Source organism: Hemiscyllium ocellatum, chromosome 7 (assembly GCF_020745735.1).
Source record: "Hemiscyllium ocellatum isolate sHemOce1 chromosome 7, sHemOce1.pat.X.cur, whole genome shotgun sequence".
NCBI lineage: Eukaryota > Metazoa > Chordata > Chondrichthyes > Orectolobiformes > Hemiscylliidae > Hemiscyllium > Hemiscyllium ocellatum.
Window position 1 is genome coordinate 38,344,244 of NC_083407.1, and position 18,922 is coordinate 38,363,165.

At 41.1% G+C, this 18,922-nt stretch overlaps 1 protein-coding gene across 1 annotated transcript in view; it reads right to left on the reverse strand.

The window, feature by feature from the left end:
• The window catches only part of thsd7ba (thrombospondin, type I, domain containing 7Ba), a 578,787-nt gene that overhangs the window by 529,788 nt on the left and 30,077 nt on the right, over nt 1-18,922 (reverse strand). The window contains exon 4 of the mRNA XM_060827743.1: nt 6,352-6,521. Coding sequence (XP_060683726.1) covers nt 6,352-6,521 — 170 coding nt within the window. The remainder of the gene's footprint in view (nt 1-6,351; nt 6,522-18,922) is intronic.

Here is an 18,922-nt window from a genome sequence, read left to right on the forward strand (position 1 = left end):
CACTTATTTTAATTATTGTGATGGTCAATTGCTGAAACATAATTACATAAGGCTGAGTTTCTTTGATACATTACACAGAAGATAAAAACAAAAATAAAGGACAGGCATGCCAATTTATATAGATAGAGAAGACTGTTCAAAACATTTTAAATCACTCAGCAAAATAAGTTTCAAACTGTTTCCCAACACCATCACTTTTCAAATCCAGAGAAATTATACTTGGATATTAAAACTATAGGGTTTGACTTAACGGATTCTCCCTAGCTTCTGACCTGCGATCTACGCAATATCCTTATATGAGTGCTTACCAAACTGAGAGTTTCTGCTTTTTCAGCCTCTAATAGCCTTCAGATTTAAAACCAAACAATTCTGGTCTGAAAGTTGCAATCCCAACGAATTTGGTAACTTATTTCCGTAACTGCTCTGAATGAACTCCTTACTGAGTGAGGGATTGTGCTTGCATCTGAACCCACAGATCTCTTTTGAACTGCCTGAAAAATATTAAATCACTGGGTTTCCCAAGTTAAATACAGCCTTTGAATTTCCTCACAAAAAATATCTTTATTAACTCATGGGACATAGGTGTCACTGGATTGCCAGTATTTATTGCCCATCCTTATTTGCCCTTGAGAAGGTAGTGGGTGCTGCCTTCTTGAATTGCTGAGTCCAAATGCTGTGGATTGACCCACAATTCCCTTGGGGAAGGAGTTCCTAGATTTTGACAAATCGACAGTGAAGGAACAGTGATAGACAACAAGTGATAGACAGAGCTAAATAATTCCTCAATTGATGGACTAGATCTAAGCTCTGTCGTCCTGCCACATCCAGTTGTGAATTGTGATGGGCAATTAAGCAACTCGCTAGAGGAGAAGGCTCCATTAATATCCCCATTCTCAATGATGGAAGAGCTCAAGACATCAGTGCAACAAATAAGGCATTTGCAACAATTTTCAGCCAGAAGTGCCAAGTGGACAATACATGTTGGACTCCTCCAGTGCTCCCCAAAATCACAGATACTGACTTCAGCCAATTCTATTTGCAGTATGTGTATCAAGAAACAGTTGGAAACACTGGATACTGCAAAGATTATGGGTTATGACCATGTTCTGGCAATAGTACTGAAGACATGTGCTTGAGAACTTGCCACTCCCTGAGCCAAACTCTATTATAGTTATAACAGTGGCATCTGCACAATGTGGAACATTTACCAGATATGTCCTAGGCGTACAAAGCCAGACAAATCCAACCCAGTCAATTGCCACCCCAACAGTCTACTCTTGATCATCAGTAGAATAATGGAAGGTGTTATCAACAGTGCTACCAAGAAGCACCTGCTCAGCAATAACCTGCTCAGCGATGTCCAGTTTGGGCTCTGCCAGGACCACTCGATTCTAAACCTCATTACAGCCTTGATTCAAATGTGAGGTGAGTTGACAGTTACAGACTTTGACACGAAGGCTACAATTCCCCCGAGTGTGCCATCATGGACCCCTAGCAAAACTTGAAACGATGGGTATTGAGGCAAACCCTCTGTTGGTAAGATTCATACCTGGTACATGGGAAAATGGTTGTTCTTGGAGGTCATTCATCTCACTTCCAGAACATCTCTGTAGGAGTTCCTCAGAGTAGTGTCCTAGGACCAACCATATTTATCTGCTTCAAAGACCTTCCTTCTATTGTAAAGTCAAAAGTGGGGATGTTCACCAATAATTTCAAAATTTTCAGCACCAACCCCTCCAATATTAAAGCAGTCCATGCAAGATCTGGACAACATCCAGGTTTAGGCTGACAAGTGGCAAGTAACATTCATGCCATACAAATGCCAGGCAATGACCATTTCCATTAAGAGATAAACAACATAATCAGCATTCCTCAACATTCACTAGTGTTACTATCAATAAATCTGCCACTATCAACATCCTTGGGGCCACCATTGACCAGAAACTCCTCACCGTATAAATGTAGTGGCTATATGAACAGGTTAGAGGCTAAAAACACTACTGCAAATAACTCATCTCCTGACTGTCTAAAGCCTGTCCGTCATGTGTAAGGCCCAAGTCAGGATGGGTGCAGCTCCAATAATACTCAAGAAACTTGACCCCATCCAGGACGAGGTTGCCTGCTTGATTGGCACAATATCCACAAGTATCCACTCCCTTCACAACCAATGCTCAGTAGCAGCAATGTCTACTGTCTACAAGATGCATTGGAGAAATTTACCAAGGATCCTAAGACAGCACTTTTCAAACCAATAACTACTTCCACCTGGAAGGTCTCAAGCAGCAGACATATGGGAACAACATCACCTGCAAGCCACCTATCATCCTGACTTGGAATTTTATTGTTATTCATTGGTCCAGATCTTGGGGCACTTGAACATGGACTGCTTCAGTATCTGAGGAGTCACAAAGGTTGCTGAACATTGTGTATTTGTAATGGAGGGAAGATCATTGATGAAGCAGCTGAGATGGTTGGGCCCAAGACTCTACCCTGAGGAACTCCTGCAGAGATGTCCTGAAGCATGAGAAATTAATCACCTCCGATGTTGATACTACCTGTCATAAACCTGAGAGCAAAATCAATTTGACATTAATGTTTTTGAGACTTTCCAATAAGCCTCTGACATACTGGATTAGGTCATTGTTCTGGAAGGACTGTTATAACTTATTTTTATTTTTTAAACATATCTTCACAAAAGCAACCAGCACCCATTTGCCACTGATTAAAACTCTAAAAATAATATTTGTTTAAATGAATAATACACTTTTTGAAATACATGCACAGAGGCCGTTATCCCTTCATCAAGTCACCAATTATTTACATGTGCTCTAACCAGCCAGCTTAGGGCTAGTCCCTGCAATGAGAAGATTCTCTGAATCTCCTATTTATTTTTGTCAGTCAGAGCTCCCTGATTGGTGCAAGTTAACAACCTCAGTCAAGGATCACATAGAGAATGATATCCACCTGGCCTATGTTCCAATCACTACATCTTTCATTACAGAAAAAGAAAGAGTTCTAGAGGTTAGAACCAGTGAGAGTGAAGGGACTTCTACCACTCTCTTGAATTGTCTTGCAGATGGTGAACAGCTTTAGGAATGCCTGATTGAAGAGTTTATGTCTGAAACATCGATTCTCCTGCTCTTGGATGCTGCAAACTTGCTGTGCTTTTCCAGCATCACACTCTCGACCATCATCGCGTTCAAATAGGTGGCATAGTGGCTCAGTAGTTAGCACTGCTGCGTGACAGCACCAGGGACCCGGGTTCGATTCTCGCCTCAGATGACTGTCTGTGTGGAGTTTCCGCCCATAGTCTGAAGATGTGCAGGTCAAGTGAATTGACCATGCTAAATTGCCCATAGTGATAGGTGTATTAGTCAGGGGAATAGGTCTGGGTGGGTTACTCTTTGGAGGGTCGGTTTGGGCTGAAGGGCCTGTTTCCATACTGTAGGGAGTCAAATCAAATGACTGTAGCACCAACTGGTCAGAAGTATAGTTTTATCCTAATTTACACACCAACATCCTTCAGATCAAAGAAGAAGCAAGATTCTTGATAGAAAAGCTTATGGCCCCATTTTCAAACAGCAGTATTATCCACTTCTTCTGAATAAATATTTGGGACAACCAAAGAATGGTAAAGCGTGGTCAGTGACGAGGTAACACAAAAGCATACAAGTCAGTTCTGCTATAACGCATGTTTCTTCAATGCAAATTGGCTTTAACGCGTTTGAAGAATTTAGACCATTATTTGTAGAACGCAAACTTTCTTTACCATATTGGCTATAATGTTGTTCTGGCCCTGTTAGTTTAAATGACACCGCTATTACATGATTTTCTTTTAATGCAAGGTCGCACAGAATGGAACTATCACATCATATCAGAACTGACCGTACTTTGTCAAGTGAACACACGCAAAGGAATCATGGTTTCAAGCTGGAAACTGAGTTCGCATCAATTCAAAAAATCACAAGCTCAAATCATCTCTCTCAGTAACACAGCAGGTCAAATGGTTGTATAGTAACAATGCATATCTGTTGGACGACAACGCAAATTGGAATATGAGATGCTGAGAACAAGCAGATCAGGGTATTTCAAGGAAAGTGATTGTGAGGATGGATGTCACTTTCTGATGAAAAACTGTGACATTGGTTTGTCTCATAGACCTGACCATGTGGAACCCCAAGTCACAAGCTGTGGATCTCAAATTCATAGATCTGTTACCAACAGCTTTCATATCACAATTATTCCTGTACTTGGAGAAAGTGGACATGCTGAAGAAATGGCTCAAAGTTTGTATGTATACTGTTTAGGATGGTTTAATTTAAAGGGTTAATTTAGTTTTAGTTTTAGAAGGGAAAAAGTATCCAGTGTTCAATTGTTCAGTATTTGTGTGTAATTACAGCAAAATGAAAATTAAATTGAAACAAGAAGCTGTAAACATGAAAGTAAACATTTTAGAAGCATTGTAAATGCTTCTGCTCAGTCATAGAAGCTGATTTGTCATCACTACGTTACTCAAAGATATAAAGAACAACATTGTTTAATTGTGAATAATATCTTAACTTCAAAAATGAAAATTACTTACTAATATGAATTTTAACTATCTGAGGAAATTAATATACCAGGATTTCTATTCCTGACCAAGGCAGTACTATCTTTTAAAAGGTACTTGAACTTCATCAAGTCAGGTACATCAAACATAAAGTCTGTGAGAACATTTCCCAATGGTGAACTATTAAAGTGATTATTTCCCTGATACACCATTAATATGTCTTCAACTTTAGTTGGTTCATAAATCATATTGATAAAATTCACTGTGATCCTTGCACAACCTCAAAGAAATGCAAGGAAAATATTCTAAGTTATATTAGTAATTTATATCACTGACTTGTAGTTAAATTCTCAGAATTAAAGGGTACCTTTTAAAAATTTGGCACCAGTCTTAATCGCACCTGTTAAAATGTATGCAATTTTATTACCTACGTTATGGAAACAGGCCATTTGGTCCAACAAGTCCACACCAACCCTGTGAAGAGTAACCCATCCCGATTCTATATTTACTCCTGACCAATGCATCTAACACTGTAGGCAATTTAGCATGGCTAATTAACCTAATCTGCACACCTTGAGACTCTAGGAGGAAACCCACACAGACCCAGGGAGAATGTACAAACTCTACACAGACAGTCACCCAAGGCAGGAATCGAACCCAGATACTGTAAGGCAGCAGTACTAGCCACTGAGTCACTGTGTCCCCCTAATAACGTCAGTGAAATCACAGCTTACTTTGAATTGGATTGCTTCTGTAATCTTTCTGTAAAAATGTTTATGGTGCTGAGTTAAGAGACTGCATTAAAAGCTTTTTTCTCATGACTGTTAATTGCAATCTGCAAAGAGTGAACAGTAAAAATGAGCAGCCGAGCAAAAAAGTAGAAAATTGTACTCAAAATGAAAGACAGGAACAAACAGGTCGATAGGTTAGTCAGTGGATGAAGACTCGTGAAGAACATGGATATAGGGTATTCACTTCCAAGTGTGAAAATGAGAATTATTGCTGAACTGGTATATTTTATGGGAACATTAGTATGATGTATAAGGTGAGAGAAATGAGGAAACACAGCACAGTGTTTCAAATAGTGAAACCAGCATTACAAGAATTCACAAGTATTTGTTCATACTTTAACTCGATATAGAAATAAAGTGCCTTCCCTGAAGCAATGTGACAAAGAAACATCTAATCTTTTCCTTCATTCCCTGAACACTTTGAATTTAGCATCAATTTCTCTGTTTCTATTTCCAAAAAATTTTACATTATTTTCCAGATGGAAAATAAATGTGACTGTATCTTGAAACATATAAACAGTTTACATTTCCCAGAGGAACAGAAGTTGCTGTAGCATACATTACTTGCAATTCCTAGCATTGCCATTCAGTATTCGATTTTTTTTGCTTCATATAAGACAGTGTACTTGCGCTGCTCATCATTATACTACTGGCACAAACTGAGTCAGTAAATTCTGGCAGAAGTCTGTTACTGGAACATGTAAGATTTTATCTATTGATAATATGTAGTTTAGTAGTTTAAGTGATAGGATGTTTAAGATACATAACATTAACTAGGAAGCTCACTAGTATAGACATCTCAATCTATACAACCGTGTGAAACTACTGATCAGGAAAAAAACAGCTCATCTATTTATCCTGCTCAACTCCCAAATGGCTGAAACATCACGATGAAACCTGTCCACCTTCTCAAACCAGCCCCAACACGTAATCTCCCAAGGTAATTTAGCAGAAAAGGTTTATATTACTACAAATAGGAAGACTTCAGATATGTACGCATGATTACAATACCTTCTTTTAAATGTTGTTTGTTAACTTCCCCTGTTTTCTGTGCACAATAAACCTCTCGTGTCTGAATGCCACCTCCACACAAGGTTGATTCATTGCTTCTGCGCTGGTCTTGCTGACTGAGTAGAGGCTTCACCTGGCACTCATTCCATTCAGTGGTTTTCCAAACATACCTAATGGAGAATGAAAGCAGCACATGGTTTCTTTCCTTCTAATTGTAGGTCTCCATACATCAGAAATTTCACTGGAAAAAAAATCCAAAATTGGCACCTCTTACATTTAAACTCATTGATTCATAAAAGAGCTTGACTCAAAATTTGTCAATATCAAGCCCATTCTGTATAGATCAACTTATTCTGTCCATACATAAAAGGAAACATTGTAAACTAATCATGCTTCAAGTTTAACTAATAAGCAAAAGATGTTTAAGATCTTTGAATAAATCCTGAATAACATCAAACTTTTTAGCTGAATATTAATGTGAAGATTTACTTTGCGGATACAATGAATTCAGAAATGTACACACATTTTACATTTTAAATTATAAATTACTAGAAACAGCTCTCAGAATAATTTGCTGAAGATATTTAAAATGAAGATATTTAATGTTCTAGTGAGTTCAATTGAGGCAATAGAGAAAATGGTCACAGATAAGCTGCTGACTATTTTAAGACTATCATAATAGTCTGTGTATTCATCTTACTCATTTACACAGCTTAAGAACAGTAAATATTCATATTTCTTCAACATTTAGCTTCATCACAGGAAACAATGAGATGTTTCATTTCGAGAAAGATGAACTACTTGGACTTGCTTTCCTATGAAGAAGATTGCAGCCCCAAGCAATGCAACGTTACAAAAAAATATTAAATGAAATGAAGAGGGGATAATTTTTTACTTCCCTGACCTATCAAAAACACACATCTAAGAAATGAAGGAGGCAAAGGGAATAAAGGTCATCCTTGACATTTGAGTGCAAACTTTTAAAATAATCACTGCACAACTAATATTTTCTAAAATATCTTAGGAACAGGAATAGGCTATTTTGGCCCCTTGAGCCTGTTTGCCACTAAATTAACTCATTGATCTGTATTTTAACTACATTTATCTACTGTTGTTCCATATCCCTTGGTATGGTTACCCAACAAAAATCTATCAACCTTAGACTTGACAATTCAAATCCGCATACTTTTGAGACAGTGAGTTCCAGATTGTCGCAACTGTGTGTGAAAATGTGTTTCCCAGATCAATATGGGAGGCACTCTGAAGGCAGAGTGTTCAAAACTGAACATTGTACTTCAAATGGGGTCTAGGTAGGCATCACCAAATGTCAGTAATTTGTGAACAATAATATCTAATTAATTTAGCATCTCTATAGCTGCCAGCTTCTCACCTACAAAATAAATATTCTAATTTGTCCTTCTCAGATTCAAAGTGGATGATCTCATGTCTCCAAACTGAAATCCAAGTTTCTTCTCACTCGGTTTCTTTGTAACTTTCACCTCCATTCAAATAACTTATCATGCTTCCTAAATTAGTGCCACATACAAAATTGCATGTATATTTATTTTTACTTGCATCCAAGATAATGTATGTAGAGAAAACCTGAAGCAAACAATTCATTGAATTCAAGCCCCTCAGCATCAAACACAACTTTCTAAAACTATTATGATCCTCTCCAAATTTATCTTTTAGGTTTGATCTTAATATTTTATCCTGATCTCACACTAACTGAAAGGAAATACTCATTTATCAAATCTTTAGTTTCCTTATAACCAGTTGTAGACTTGCATATTTAGTAGATCCTCATTCCTGTTTACTATTTTCTATTTCTTCTTCCATTTATAAAACATTTGTTCAGAGTTCCATGCACAATCTATCACGTCTACAATGTTCCACTTCCTATACATCTGCCAACCTTGTTATTTAAGCTGTTGTGAGAGTCCAAATTTTGCAATTTTAAACTGTCAGTGTTAACCATCCATACTACTCTGAAACTGACAGCAGCTTCTGGCATCTGCAAATAAATGCAAAAATTGCTGTCAGTAATTCCCTACTTCTCTGCAGGATGCTTTTGTTGATGTCCTCTTTGATTAAAATCTTAGAAATCGTTAGAGTTTATATTAACTTTCTCTTTTTACATAATTAATTTTGACATTAAAAACCTGTAAAAAAGTTATGTCTTGTTGAATGAACTGAAACTGGGCTCTGATTAGTTTGCTGTCGTAATGATTATTGAACAACCTCTTTTCCACTGTTAAGCTTTATTTTTATATTTTTGGATAGCCTGTTTCCATTATGTGTTCAATAAAAATTAAAATATTTTTAAAATAATAAGAAATATTAAAGTTTTAACTTAGGCCCTTTCTGAATGTTCCAGTCTTTATTTTGCTGTCTTTACAATGTTTGAATTTGGAGAATAATTGCTTTCTTTTATTTCCTTGTTTACTACGTTGCATTATTTTTGAAGCAACTCACTGCTTGAACTGTTCATGCTTTTCATTGTTGCAGGATATCAGACATCCTTTATGGCTGATGTCAAAAGAAATTAATCTTAGAAAAGATTTGCCATTTCAGGCAAATGTATGTCAAGTATTTGCAGATAAAAGGTATCACCAGTGGCTAGACGATGATTTCTGCTAGGAGAAAGTGAGGACTGCAGATGCTGGAGATCAGAGCTGAAAAATGTGTTGCTGGAAAAGGGCAGCAGGTCAGGCAGCATCCAAAGAGCAGGAGAATCGACGTTTCGGGCATGGGCCCTTGTTCAGGAAGAAGGGCTCATGCCCGAAATGTCGATGATTTCTGCTGAGCAACCCTGTACCATTTGAAGACAATAGAATTTCCCAGCTTTCTCACCAAGAATCCAGTGCCACTGTCATAGATTAACTAGGTTATTTATCTCAGATGCTACATTTGTGATGTTGGGAACTGGTTGGTTATTGTGCTTGTTTCATATTCTGCTGTGGCTAGATTTTATAAAATAATACATTAGATTTGCAAGTCTTTAAAACATTGAGGAAATTAACTTCCACCTCTCCTCTTGATAGCCAATGCACTTCCTAACATTCAAGCATCTCTGCTCAGAGGAAAATTTGAAATGTGCAATGAAAGTACTCATTTATTCTGGGAAGTTTTGCTCATCAACACAGGATTAAGTAGGTGTCACAAATGATTTAAAGAGTTGCATCAAATAGTATTTCATAATAAAAGAGTATTTCATGGATTCTTAATGACAATAATGAGATTTTACGATACAACTGTCATGCAGACTAAATATGCTTTACCCCTTTTTTCTTAATTTGTCTCAAACAAATATTATTCATAATACCAAGATATTAGGCAAAGTTAAGTCCCAGCATATCTGTGGTGTTATCTGACACTTAGCATATAACACCACAGCATACGTTGTTTCCACGTATGGAGTCAGCTATTACGAGGGGGCATAGCTTTAAATTAAGGGGTGGTAGGTATAGAACTGATGTTAAGGGTAGATTCTTTACTCAGCGAGCCGTGAGTTCATGGAATACCCTGCCAGTAACAGTGGTGGACTCTCCCTCTTTATGGGCATTTAAACGAGCATTGGATAGGCATATGGAGGAAAGTGGGCTAGCGTAGGTTAGGTGGGCTTGGATCGGCGCAACATCGAGGGCCGAAGGGCCTGTACTGCGCTGTATTTTTCTATGTTCTATGTTTTCTATGTTCTATTAGCAAGGTAATACCTGAGACTCCAATGACATGTACTCAGTTATCTCCTTGTTTGTCAACTATGCACCATAGTCTGTCATTTAGTTATAAAACTTATCCAAAGTCTGAGGCAAAATCCAATACTGAGCATGTACCTTAGATTTGAACATTGCAAAGGTAATAGTTTAGCTGCCAGCAAGCAGTATTCAAGCCAGAGTTTTTGAAACTGAACCAGCAAATAAACCCCCATCACTTCCCCACCTTCCAAATGAAATAGAATTAAAAATTTGCCTTTATATATCACCTTTGATGATCATCAGATCATCAACACCTAGAGTGAAGTTTAATTCTTAAACTTTTGAGTTAGCGATGAAAATTCTGGCAACTGAACAACATGTCACACCACTTTAGTGAACAACAAAAAAAAACCTGGCATTTTTGCAGTAAAGTTGTAACATGCTGTATTTTTACAGAAACAAAATAGGCATCGAGGTGCAGTCATTAAAGAAACATCACCAGCACTATAATGTCAAAATATTTTTCTTGGACTGTAAGTCAATTCTTCATTTCACACAATTCTATATATATATAATTCATGAGGAAAGCCAAGTAAGCAAAGGAGCATTTCCTTGAGCAAAAGATGGCACAACTCTGACAGTGTAAATAACAAAGTAGACGGGCAGGAGTCTGGAAGAACACAGCAAGCCAGGCAGCATCAGGAGGCGCAGAAGTCAACGTTTCGGGTGTAGTTCTTCTTCAGGGCTGCGGGTGGATGTGGGGGAGCTGCACATAAAGGGGGAGTTGGGGACTGGGTGGTGAAGTGGGGATAGGTGAAGACAGGTAGAGGTAAGACCTGACTGGTCAAAGGGAGAGATGAATATGGTTGGTGGCAGGGAACAGTGGTAGGGAAGGCGGGAGGGAGCTTGGAAGAGAGTTGGGAGATGGAGAGGGAGGTTATTCAAAATTGGAGAACTCGATGCTGAGTCCTCTGAGCTGTAGGCTGCCCTAGCGGAAGATGATGTGTTTTTGCTCCACTGTGATTTGTTTTGGCAATGGAGGAGGCCAAGGATGGTCATGTCGGGAAGGGAAGGGAGAATTGTTAGGGGGAATTGAAATGGGCAGTGACTGCGAGGCCTGGTCAGCCCCTGAAACCCGGTGGCAGTGCTTGGTGAGCCATTCCCTAAGTTTACATTCAGTCTCCCCGATGTAGAGAAGACCACATCTGGAGCAACTGATGCAAAATACTAGGTTGGAAGAGAGACAGGTGAACCTCTGTCTCACCTGGATGGACTGTTGGGGCCCTGAATGGAGGTGAGGGGGGTGGGGTTGCATCTTTTCTGGATGCAGGGGAAGGTACCTGGGAGTTCCCTAGCATGGGTGGCATGAACCAAGGACTGTCAGAGGAAATGGTCCTTCCAGAGGGCGGGGGGGGGGGGGGGGGGGGGTGGTGGAGGAGATGTTCTTGGTGGACGGGTCTGTTTGGAGTTGATGGAAGTTTTTGAGGATGACGCATTCGATGTGGAAACTGGTGGGGTGGTAGGTGAGGACAAGAGGTCCATGTCTTTATTGCTTTGGAGGGGAACATTTAGAGCAGTGGTACGCAGAATAAAAGTGGTGCAGCGGATGGTGGTCTGGATGATGGAGGGAGGAAATGCTCACTGTTCAAAATAGGTGGACATCTGGGATGCCCACAAGTGCAATGTCGCCTTGCCTGAGCAGATGTGACAGAGATGGAGGAATTGGGAGAGTGGGATGGAGTTCTTGCAGGATACTGAATGGGAGGAGATATAATCCAGGTAGATGTGGGAGTCTGTAGGTTTGTAGTAGAAGTCCATTGGAGATTGTTGCCGAAGATGGAAATAGTGAGGTCAAGAAAGGGGAGGGAGGTGTCCAAGATGGACCAAGTGAATTTGAGGTGTGGTGGAATTTGTGAGTGAAGTTGATGAACTGCTCATGCAAATGTCATGAAAACAACTCATAACCATGAATTACTTACAGATATATGAAAGTTTTAATTATGTGTTTTTAAAGGGCTATACAAGCCAAAAGATGGCTGAGAATATACATTGCACTGATATCAGGAGGAATCATGGAAGATCATACCTGAAGAGAGTCAAGTGAACTTCAGACAGTGGTATTTCAAATGGAAAGTTCATGTGATTTACGCCCCCATAATGTGAACATGATATGAGTTGAAGGAAATGCAATTCTGCACAAAAGACATGTTTGTGTTTTACCCATTTAGGAATATATATGAAAGAGGGTTAAAAACCAACTTTAAGCCATGAGCTTAAGTTCCACTGCGCTACAGTTTGCTAATGAAGAAGCACAACTGAGAAATTCCACTAGATACTATTGAACGTACGGATAAAAAAAGGTCTCTTTGATTGCTGTATACAACTCAACAATAAAGCAACTGTTAAAGGAAACTAGATAAACTTTTTAGCTAGCTGCACAACCAAGAAAATCCAAAAAGCCACTCAACTTCCAAAGTCAGTCCTGCAGAATTATCCACCATAACAGCTGCAATATTTTACAAACTATTTGTCATGAACAAGACAAAAACTGAATCATATATTCTTTACATTTTACATACTTATAATATTTTAGTCACTAATGAACACATGTTTTGTTTAACTCAAGAAAGCAGGGTTAAATTGATTCCTTTTAAAACATAACATGCTTGGGCTAGGTAAGGATCTCCATGACGAGGTTCCTTTTTGAAATTAACCTTATTGCAACCAACTCAGAGAGGGATTGAGTAGAGAAGAGAGGGCAGTTTAGTCTTTCTAACTTGGAAGCGTAGCCATTTTGGGGTATGCCATCCTGGATAATAATGACTTGGGATCCTTGCCAGCGAAATATAGAACCAGTAGACAATCTCCATAATAAATGCAATGTGATGTAATCACTCTTAAGAAATTGTTGCTTGTGACAACAATGTAAATGATGCCCGAAATTGATATCAGACTCAACAGTTAAAGAAATCATTGCAGATGCTCAAATAGGCAATTTGTGGTATTTGACATCTAAGAAGAAATGTTATTAGTTTCCTTAATTTGATTTGGAAACATCTTTCAGCCACATATCACAGGAAATACTGTATTTATATTGAAGTGAAGTGTATGTATCGTATGTAAAAAAAGCTACAGTTAAGCCCTGACTTTGAGAAGTGATAGTACTATCACTGTTTTACCTCTCTATTAAATTACTTCAAAAGAAGTAGAAAGAAAGACAAGAGGTTAAACAAAACAGGCTTTTAACTTTCCAGAATCTATTTTACATTACTGTAAAATTTGTCTGATTGTCCTTTAAAGCAGATCAAGTGAAAATGAAAAAGATTAGCTCTGTTGTTCTAAAGCAATCAAGTTGAACTAATATCCAGAAGATTTTATCGGCATGTTTAACTGCAATACCGGCCATGAAAGACATTTGTTTGGCAAATAACACATTCATAAATGCTTGGTTTTTTACTGTGAGTCTTAAATTTATTCCAGGATCTATTGACCTTCAAAATATCTCACAATAAATAATTATATCCAAAAGTTGGAATCCTACAGTCTCAGATGACATTCAGATTTGTTATTCCAGTGCATCCCTGGTGATGCATTTTGATTGCTTTTGCTATTATATGCAAGGGATGGCTAATTGGTAGAGATATATATTATTTGATCCCGTAACTTTTAAGATTGTGAAGAGCATATTACAAAAACTCCATAGTCTTTGAGAATTTTCAATTCACCATTCACTATCATTAGAACTTGAATTGGAATCTAGCATTGACTGATAACAAATAAAACCAACTTCAACTACAGATTTTTAAAACACTAAGGTGACCATAAATTACAAGTCATGAAAAATATAAAGAAACTTGCATTTACACAAAATATTTGATAACTTCAAAATGGTCCAAAGCAGTTTACAACCAATGAAGTGTTTTTGAACTGCAATTTCAGGACATCAAAGACATATTGTGAATGCAAATTATGTAATCCTTTCTTAAACAGAAAGATTTGGACTTATATATTTTGTGATCTAAGGACAACTTGAGCTGTTTCGTACCTAGCCAATAAAGTATTTGGTATGTATAGTCACTGTTGGAAAGGCAGCAAATGTGGCAGCAAACGTGTGCAGAGAAAAACCTATAAACAGCAAGTTACGAAAGATCAGTTCACCTGCTCTAGAAGTTTTGGTTGTGGGATATATATTGAACAAAACATTGGGATGAGCTCTTCTCTCTTGTTCAAAATATTGCCATGCAGTTTCAAAATTCGTACTGGTTCGTGAGCAAAATGATTGTGATCGATTCCAAGTTAAAATATTAGTGCAGCATTAGTAAGTTTAGACAAAAAGAGAAATTGTTAGAAAATTTCACCAGGTCTGGCAGCAAAATCGGAGTTAATGTTTCTGGTCTAGTGACCCATTTTCAGTAATTAATAATTTTAGGTATGTTCAAAATAATGAGTATAGTCAATCAAACAAGAGGTTTCATGAAAAGCACACAAAAGGCATGGACACAACTACAACGGGGACTGCTCTTCTAAAGGTAAAATGAATTTATATTACTGGGCATCTAACTAACTTGCAATTTTATAAAAATTATTCCTGAGTGTGAAATACTTGCTTTCCATAAAACATAAAATAAAGCAAGAAAAAGTGATTCATTCTTATTCACCTACAAGACTAGCTTCACCATATCATCTTACCCAGAAATTTCAACTAATTATAAATTAACAATACAACAGAAATATCTAAATTCTAGCTTATCGGGAGGGGGATGGTCAGTGGTCAGTGGGCATGATGCAGACCGGGAACAGCCAGCAGTTGGCAGGTGGAGTGCAGATGGGGAACAGCCAGAGATTGGTAGGCACAGTGCACAGTGGGAATAGCTAACAGTTGGCAGGTGTGATGCAGAGCGGGAACAGCCAGTGGTTGGCTGTTGTGGTGCAGAGTGGGAATAGCTAGTGGCTGGTGAGCGTGGTGCAGAGTGGGAATAGCTAGCGGTTGGTGGGTGCAGAGCAGAGTGGGAATTGCCAGTGGTTGGTGGATGTGGTGCAGAGTGGAAACAGCCAGTGGTTGGTGGGTGTGGTGCAGAGGGGGAATTGCCAGCCGTTGGTGGATGTGCTGCAGAGTGTGAATAGCCAGTGGTTGGTGGGTGTAGTGTAGAGTGGGAATAGCCAGTGGTGGTGGGTGTGGTGCAGTGAGGGAATAGTGAGTGGTTGGTGGGCATGGTGCAGAGGGGGAATAGCTAACGGTTGGTGGGTGTGGTGCAGAATTGGAATAGCCAGCAGTTGGTGAGAGCAGTGCAGAGTGGAAATAGCCAGCAGCTGGTGGGTGCAGTGCAGATTGGGAATAGTCAGTGGTTGGTGGGCATGGTGCAGAGAGGGAACAGCCAGCGGTTGGTGGCTGCAGTGCAGAGGGGGAATAGTCAGTGGTTGGTGGGAGCAGTGCAGAGGGGGAATAGTCAGTGGTTGGTGGGAGCAGTGCAGAGTGGGTATAGCCAGTGGTTCATGGGTGCAGTGCAGAGGGGGAATAGCAGCGTTTGGTGGGTGCAGTGCAGAGGGGGAATAACCAGCAGTTGGTGGGCGTGGTGCAGAGGGGGAATAGCCAGCGGTTGGTGGGTGCAGTGCAGAGGGGGAATAGCCAGCAGTTGGTGGGTGCAGTGCAGAGGGGGAATAGCCAGAAGTTGGTGGGTGCAGTGCAGAGCGGGAATAACTAGAAGTTGGTGGGTGCAGTGCAGAGGGGGAATAGCCAGCAGTTGGTTGGCATGGAGCAGAGTGGGAATAGTCAGTGGTTGGTAGGGGTGGTGCAGAGTGGGAATAGCCAGCAGTTGGTGGGTGCAGTGCAGAGTGGGAATAGCGAGCGTTTGGTAGGGGTGGTGCAGAGTGGGAATGACCAGCAGTTGGTGGGTACAGTGCAGAGCGGGAATAGCTAGTGGTTGGTGGGTGTGGTGCAGAGTGGGAATAGCCAGTGGTTGGTTGGCGTGGTGAAGAGTGAGATTAGCCAGTGGTTGGTGTGCATGGTGAAGAGAGGGAATAGCTAGCGGTTGGTGGGCATGGTGCAGATTGGGAATAGCCAGCAGTTGGTGGGTGCAGTGCAGAGGGGGAATAGCTAATGGTTGGTGGGTGTCGTGCAGAGGGGGAATAGCTAATGGTTGGTGGGTGCAGTGCAGAGGGGGAATAGCCAGTGGTTCGTGGGTGTCGTGCAGAGGGGGAATAGCTAATGGTTGGCTGGTGTGGTGCAGAGTGGGATTAGCTGACAGCTGGCGGGCTTGGTGCAGTGTGGGAATAGCCAGCGGTTGGCAGGTGTGGTGCAGAGTGGGAACAGTCAGTGGTTGGTGGGCATGGCATGGGTTGGCCAACAGGGGATGGGCCTGGAGTGGTCAGCCTCTCACAGATGGTGGTTAGTGACTTGCGAGTCCAGTTGGGGTCAGCCAGTGTGGGAGAGACCAAGACCCAGTCCAAAGGGGTAGCCATGGGCACCTGTATGTGCCCCAGCTATGCCTGTCTCTTTGTTGGCTACATAGAACAGTTGATCTTCTGTAATTACATCAGCACCACTCCGCACCTCTTCCTCTGTTACATTGATGACTGCATTGGTGCCACCTCGTGCTCCCTCAAGGAGGTTGGGCAATTCATCAACTTCACCAACACATTACACACTGACCTTAAATTTACCTAGACCACCTCTGACACCTCCCTTCCCTTCCTGGACCTCTCAATCTCCATTAATGACGACCGACTTGACACTGACATTTTTTACAAACCCACCGGCTCCCACAGTGACCTGGATTACACCTCTTCCCACCCCACCGCCTGCAAAAATGCCATCCCATATTCCCAATTCCTCTGCCTCCGCCGTATCTGCTCCCAGGAGGACCAGTTCCACCACGGAATACACCAGATGGCCTCCTTCTTTAGAGACCGCAATTTCCCTTCCTACGTGGTTAAAGATGCCCTCCAATGCATCTCGTCCACATCCTGCACCTCCACCCTCAGACCCCACCCCTCCAACCGTAACAAGTACAGAACCCCCCGGTGCTCACCTTCCACCTACCAACCTTCGCATAAATCAAATCATCCGACAACATTTCCGCCATCTCCAAATGGACCCCACCACCAGGGATATATTTCCCTCTCCACCCCTTTCCGCCTTCCGCAAAGACCGTTCCCTCCATGACTACCTGGTCAGGTCCACGCCCCCCCCAACAATCCACCCTCCCATCCTGGCACCTTCCCCTGCCACCGCAGGAACTGTGAAACCTGCGCCCACACCTCCTCCCTCACCTCCATTCAAGGCCCCAATGGAGCCTTCCACATCCATCAAAGTTTTACCTGCATATCCACCAATATCATTTATTGCATCTGTTGCTCCTGATGCAGTCTCCTCTACATTGGGGAGACTGGACACCTCCTAGCAGAGCACTTTAGGGAACACCTCCGAGACACCCGCACCAATCAACCCCACCGCCCTGTGGCCCAGCATTTCAATTCCCCCTCCCACTCTGCCGAGGACATGCAGGTCCTAGGCCTCCTTCACCACCGCTCCCTCACCACCTGACTCCTGGAGGAAGAACGCCTCATCTTCCCCCTCGGAACACTTCAACTCCAGGGCATCAATGTGGACTTCATCAGTTTCCTCATTTCCCCTTCCCCCACCTGATCCCTGTTCCAAACTTCCAGCTCAGCACTGTCCCCATGACCTGTCCTGCCTGCCTATCTTCCTTCCCACCTATCCACTCCACCTTCCTCTCTTACCTATCACCTCCATCCCCACCCCCATTCACCCATTGTGCTCTTTGCTACCCTCCCCCACCCTCCTCTCTGACCTATCACCTCCATCTCCACCGCCACTCACCTATTGTACTCTATGCTACTTTCTCCCCACCCCCACTCTCCTCTCATTTGTCTCTCCATTCTGCAGGCACTCTGCCTCCATTCCTGATGAAGGGCTTTTGCCCGAAACATCGATTTTCCCGCTCCTCAGATGCTGCCTGAACCGCTGTGCTTTTCCAGCACCACTCTAATCCAGAATCTGGTTTCCAGCATCTGTAGTCATTATTTTTACCACGCGTGGAAAACCCCCAATGTGGAGTGACTGCAGGCTATAGAGGGATTGTAATGTTTATCTTTTAAATTTATTTCTTTGTTTTCCCAATTTATACTAAAAAGAACTGTAATGTAGAACTTTTGGCTTATTTACTTGTTTCTCTATTTTTGTACCTAATCTATTTAGATTCCATTCCCTACAGCGTGGAAACAGGCCCTTCGGCCCAACAAGTCCACACCGACCTTCCAAAGAACAACCCACCCAGACCCATTCCCTTATATCTAATACTACAGGCAATTTAGCATGGCCAATTCACCCAACCTGCACATCTTTGGATTGTGGGAGGAAACCGGAGCACCCGGAGGAAACCCACACAGACACGGGGAGAATGTGCAAACTCCACACAGACAGTTGCCTGAGGTGGGAATTGAACCCGGGTCCCTGGCACTGTGAGGCAGCAGTGCTGACCACCGAACTACCATGCTGCCCTAAACCACCATACCTAAGATTTGTAACTGGATGCCTTATACCTAAGATGGCCCTGCATATGGCAACATTGCACACATTTCACTGTACGTCTGTACCTTTCTTCTTGAGCACACATGACATTAAAATCTAATTATCCTAATGTGTATTATGATTTATATTTGAAAGCATTAAAATATTATGCGTATCGTTCAGAATTACAAAACTGTATGTTTGTCCTTTATTAATGATGGTCCCAGTGATTGATGAGATGGATAACTGGAATTAACAACGACATGAATTTTGCTGATGCTTTATCATGTTTGGATGCGTTTCCCAATTGAGCTTGTATTAACAAGTTATGGCATTAAAAACA